General features: G+C 37.6%; 1 protein-coding gene across 2 annotated transcripts in view; it reads right to left on the bottom strand.

Annotated features, from left to right (window-relative positions):
• Positions 1 to 501: 501 nt before the first annotated feature.
• HSD17B11 (hydroxysteroid 17-beta dehydrogenase 11) overlaps positions 502 to 6,000 on the bottom strand; it is a 47,501-nt gene continuing 42,002 nt past the window's right edge. For both annotated transcript variants that reach the window (XM_025289740.3, XM_006055386.4), the window contains one exon: positions 502 to 1,226. In XM_025289740.3, coding sequence (XP_025145525.1) covers positions 1,136 to 1,226 — 91 coding nt within the window. In that variant the 3' untranslated portion in view covers positions 502 to 1,135. The remainder of the gene's footprint in view (positions 1,227 to 6,000) is intronic.

Raw genomic sequence — 6,000 nt, 5'->3', positions numbered from 1 at the left:
GAAGACTCTCCACTTTCTAGTGTGTTTCTCTGTTAACATGATAGGATCTCATTAAATATATAAACTCTGCCAATTGATAGATATTGTAGTATAGATGAAGTATGGAAAGGACCTTAAGTTACAATATTCAAATATAATGATGTTTTTGGAAAGTGGCATTTTTTATTCAGATATGTATTTATATCAGTTAAACACAGAATATAGTTTAACAGTAATTGTGTTTTGATTCTCTGTATTTAAAGTAGTTGATGAGAAAGAAGGAGAAATTTATTGTAGAAATGATACCTCAGTTGAAATGTCTTTATATGTAATAGAATCTATAGTATGTGTGTGTTAGTGGAGAAGGGAATGGCAACCCACTCCAACTTTCCTTAAACAAATTTCCAGATACTAAAAAGAGAAAAAAATAAATAAAATTCTGTGATTACATAATCCATTTTCCTTTCATTCAAAGGTTAAGCTGTATTCTGCTCAAAATAAACAGACAGAAACACCAAAAGCTGAGTTCAATTCATTTATTATTGCTGCCACTTATGCATACATTTTCCCAATTCTTTGTCTCAAATCCCAATGATGCTTTTATACTTGCAACACATATTTATCTCCATTTTCCCTGTGCTGAAATGTCTGACATGGGAATATGAGGTATTTCTCAGAAAACAGAGTAGTAAGGTGTAGGATGAAATGTTTGGGCAGTATTTCTTACATCACATGAAATTCATTATGAAATGCCACTAGATACAGTCCTTCATTACATTTAGCAAGCTTGAAATTTCTGTTTCTTATGTAGAATAGAAAAGGGGATGTGAATTATATAAAAGTTGAATGTACTTAAAAATAAAAATATATCTTAAATATTCACATTACATACCTTGCAAAGCCTTCAATGAGTCACAAAATCTTAGAAATTATTATTAAAATGCTTCTCTTTTTCTCCATTTCCCCACAAAATCAGTTCCTAATATATTTCTGTATATTATATGAAATTAGGACCTGCCAGAGCCTCAAAAGGTGATATTGAAGAAAAAAAAGTTAATTAGGAAAAGCAGATACTTTTAAAAACATTAAAATTCACACTAATATTAGATGAAATCAACCTAAACCTGGTAAATCAGTTTTTAAGAAACTTAAGAACTTATTTTCCTTTCATTTTATATCCAATAACTGCATCAAACCTAATATCAATCTTTCGCTTTAAAATTGCCTGGAAACGCTCAGGAAGGACCCTAAAAGAAAGATACATAAAAATAATTAGGAAATTAATATTAAGTGCATTTGTAAATTATCTTTAAGAATACTTATATTTAAAAAAACAGAATACTTTTAAAAAAGAACAGAATACTTATATTTATCATATATCATGCCCATGTTAAGTAAGATTAAGAACATTTACTCTGCGTCACTTTTATGTTTTCTTTCCAAAGAAATCCAATTCCTTTTGAAAAGGGAAAGAGAAGAGGTTTCACTTCTTTACGGTAAGAGTGACTTGAAAGATTTAGCCTTCAAAATAAATATACTTGAATATTTTTTAAAATACCTAAAAGACAAGGTGTATAGAACTGAATAGTTCAGATGCTCAGTTCAGTTCAGTTCGGTCACACAGCCTGGAAGAAGCACGAGCTGGAATCAAGATTGCGGGGAGAAATATCAATAACCTCAGATATGTAGATGACACCACCCTTATGGCAGAAAGTGAAGAGAAACTAAAAAGCCTCTTGATGAAAGTGAAAGAGGAGAGTGACAAAGTTGGCTTAAAGCTCAACATTCAGAAAACGAAGATCATGGTATCTGGTCCCATCACTTCATGGGAAGTAGATGGGAAAACAGTGTCATTTTTTGGGGGGCTCCAAAATCACTGCAGATGGTGATTGCAGCCATGAAATTAAAAGATGCTTACTCCTTGGAAGGAAAGTGTGACCAATCTAAATAGCATATTCAAAAACAGAGACATTACTTTGCCAAAAAAGGTACGTCTAGTGAAGGTTCTGGTTTTCCCAGTAGTCATGTATGGATGTGAGAGTTGGACTGTGAAGAAAGCTGAGCACCGAGGAATTGATGCTTTTGAAGTGTGGTGTTGGAGAAGACTCTTGAGAGTCCCTTGGACTGCAAGGAGATCCAACCAGTCCATTCTAAAGGAGATCAGTCCTGGGTGTTTTTTGGAAGGACTGATGCTAAAGCTGAAATTCCAGTACTTTGGCCACCTCATGCGAAGAGTTGACTCATTGGAAAAGACTGATGCTGGGAGGGATTGAGGTCAGGAGGAGAAGGGGATGACAGAGGATGAGATGGCTGGATGGCATCACCGACTCGATGGACATGAGTTTGAGTGAACTCCGGGAGTTGGTGATGGACAGGGAGGCCTGGTGTGCTGCAGTTCATAGGGTCGCAGAGAGTCGGAATGCAAAAGTAGGAAGTCAAGAAACACCTGGGGTAACAGGGAAATTTGGCCTTGGAATAGGGAATGAAGCAGGGCAAAGGCTAATAGAGTTTTGCCAAGTTATAGCAAACATCCTCTTCCAACAGCACAAGAGAAGACTCTATACATGGACATCACCAGATGGTCAACACCAAAATCAGATTGATTATATTCTTTGCAGCCAAAGATAGAGAAGCTCTATACAGTCAGCAAAAACAAGACCAGGGGCTGACTGTGGCTCAGATCATGAACTCCTTATTGCCAAATTTAGACTTAAATTGAAGAAAGTAGGGAAAACCACTAGACCATTCAGGTATGACCTACATCAAATCCCTTACGATTATACAGTAGAAGTGAGAAATAGATTTCAGGGACTAGATCTGATACAGTGCCTGATGAACTATGGACAGAGGTTCGTGACATTGTACAGGAGACAGGGATCAAGACCATCCCCATGGAAAAGAAATGCAAAAAAGCAAAATGGCTGTCTGGGGAGGCCTTACAAATAGCTGTGAAAAAAGAGAAGCAAAAAGCACAGGAGAAAAGGAAAGATATAAGCATCTGAATCCAGAGTTCCAAAGAATAGCAAGAAGAGATAAGAAAGCCTTCCTCAGTGATCAATGCAAAGAAATAGAGGAAAACAACAGAATGGGAAAGACTAGGGATCTCTTCAAGAAAATCAGAGATACCAAAGGAACATTTCATGCAAAGATGGGCTCGATAAAGGACAGAAATGGTATGAACCTAACAGAAGCAGAAGATATTAAGAAGAGGTGGCAAGAATACACAGAAGAACTGTACAAAAAAGATCTTCATGACCCAGATAATCACGATGGTGTGATCACTGACCTAGAGCCAGACATCCTGGAATGTGAAGTCAAGTGGGCCTTAGAAAGCATCACTACGAACAAAGCTAGGGGAGGTGATGGAATTCCAGTTGAGCTATGTCAAATCCTGGAAGATGATGCTGTGAAAGTGCTGCACTCAATATGTCACCAAATTTGGAAAAGGCAGCAGTGGCCACAGGACTGGAAAAGGTCAGTTTTCATTCCAATCCCAAAGAAAGGCAATGCCAAAGAATGCTCAAACTACCGTATAATTGCACTCATCTCACACGCTAGTAAAGTAATGCTCAAAATTCTCCAAGCTAGGCTTCAGCAATACGTGAACCGTGAACTTCCAGATGTTCAAGCTGGTTTTAGAAAAGGCAGAGGAACCAGAGATCAAATTGCCAACATCCGCTGGATCATGGAAAAAGCAAGAGAGTTCCAGAAAAACATCTATTTCTGCTTTATGGACTATGCCAAAGCCTTTGACTGTGTGGATCACAATAAACTGTGGCAGACTGGTTCCAAATAGGAAAAGGAGTACGTCAAGGCTGCTATTGTCACCCTGCCTATTTAACTTATATGCAGAGTTCAGATGCTAAAGGCTCTTAAAAAAGAAACCTGACACTGGAAAGGAAGTAAGAATAGGAACTAATTTTCTACTTTGTAATTCAGAAACTATTAAAATGTTCCATTACGATACCAACGAAGCAGAATTGCTAAAAGAAATGCAGACAATATACTTGGTTTTGAACATAGTACTGAACAAGTTCTTTAACAGAAGAGCTTAAATTCCTTCCACGTAAATGAAGGAATTAGCACCTATGCCACAGTGTTCTTGTAAAGAATCGATGTGTTAACATAAAACGCTGGCTCATGTTGGTGTAGGGCAGAAACCAACACAGTACTGTCAAGCAATTATCCTCCAATTAAAAATGAATAAATTAAAAAATATATAAAATGCTGTAAACAGTGATGGACACATAGTAGGTTTAATTTTTTTCTCCCTACCCTACACTTAAGAATACTGAGGAACTTGTCACATTCCAATGAGCCTGAGAGAAACTAAACAGAGTATGTAAGTCAGTGTAACTATATACAGACATCTGCTTAGATGGAATTAAAATAAGGTTTGAAACTGAGCGCCAAACATTCACATTTCAGAGGAAAATCAGGGTAATATTAATAGTAGTGATAATTACAATGATAGTAGCATCAATATATAAATATGTATTTTTATCGTATACTAGATATTTTAAATGCATTATTCTGTTTATTCCTCACAGCCCTGCAAAGTCTTGCTGTTTCCATATGACAGATGAAGAAACTGAGCTTCAAAAAAGTTAGATAACTCATCTATGTTCATGCAGCGAGCAAGTTATAAAAACACAGCTTCATCTAACTCTAGAACACAAACTGTGAATCTCTATGCTGAGGGTCTAGGTAATCTTTATTTAATCAACAAACAGACATTTTGGTGCCTCCTATATGACAACCTGTCTAGCTAATTCTGGTGGCTCAGTGGTCAAGGATCCGTCTGCCAATGCAGAGACACAGGAGACTCGAGATCGATCTCTGGGTTGGGAAGATCCTTGGAGTAGGAAACGACAACCCACTCCAGTATTTTTGCCTGGGAAATTCCATGGACAGAGGAGCCTGGAGGGCTACAGTCCATGGGGTCTCGAAAGAGTCGGACATGACTTAGTGGTTAAACAACAACAACAACAAACGTGTCCATTAACTCTTCAAAGTGTGAGGATACAGTGATGAAAACCAGGCAAAATTCCTTCTCTCAGAGAGTTATATTCTAAAGGACTGATCACTGAGCACTTATATGATACAAGTGTAATGTGAAACACTTCACAGGTTGTAACTCATTTATTCACCAAGAAGACCCTGAAGCTTTACTACCTAAACTTTAAGGTAGTTTCAACCATAGTTCCCAGCAGAAGGGGCTTAAAAAGCCTGACACAAGCCACTTGTGCTTTTGATCTCTTGTTTTTTTTTTTGATTCTCTGTCAGTAACTCTCAGTATATGATCTTTGAATCAAATGCCTGCAACAACTGCCTGTTGAAATAAGAGATGTCTGGATCACAACTCAAACACCTTATATTAAAATCTCTAGAGGTAAGATCCAGGTATCTATTTTTTAAACTGACTTCCCAAGTGATCTATGTCACGGAAGCCTAACTCTAGGGACAAGCGGCAAGAGGCTTTTTTTCCCCCCTGACCTAAGTCATCTCTTCTGTTTCCCCTTAACCAGCCTCATCGGCACATAGCCTTCCAGAAAAGTAATGGTGTAATGTGTTATGAGACATTCTTTAAACCAGCAGTTTCCAATCTTGGCTGTACATTGGAATCGCTGGAAGGCTGTATCTCTCAGAGACCAGGCCACACTACAGACCATTTAGATCAGAATCTTGGGAGCAGGCGTCAGGTGTTGGCATTTTTTTTAAAAGTCCCAGGTGAATTCCAATGGCACCAAAGTTGAAAGCTACTGCTCCAAAGAAATGCTTCTCATATTTGAATATGCATACAGATCACCTATGGGTCTTACTAAAATGAAAATTCTGATTTGGGGAATCAGGAGATTCTGTATTGCAAACAAACACCCAGGTGATGCTGAGGCTGCTGGTCCATGGGCCAGATCTGAAATAGCAAGTCTCAAGGGTCTGTAAAATTATAAAAGATAATTTAGCAATTCCTTCAGTATAAAAGATTACTTAGCAATATGCTTCAGTATAATTTTGCACAAA

The sequence above is a fragment of the Bubalus bubalis genome, chromosome 7 (genome assembly GCF_019923935.1).
Source record: "Bubalus bubalis isolate 160015118507 breed Murrah chromosome 7, NDDB_SH_1, whole genome shotgun sequence".
NCBI classification, from domain to species: Eukaryota; Metazoa; Chordata; class Mammalia; order Artiodactyla; family Bovidae; genus Bubalus; species Bubalus bubalis.
This window is presented reverse-complemented; position numbering and strand designations above follow the sequence as displayed.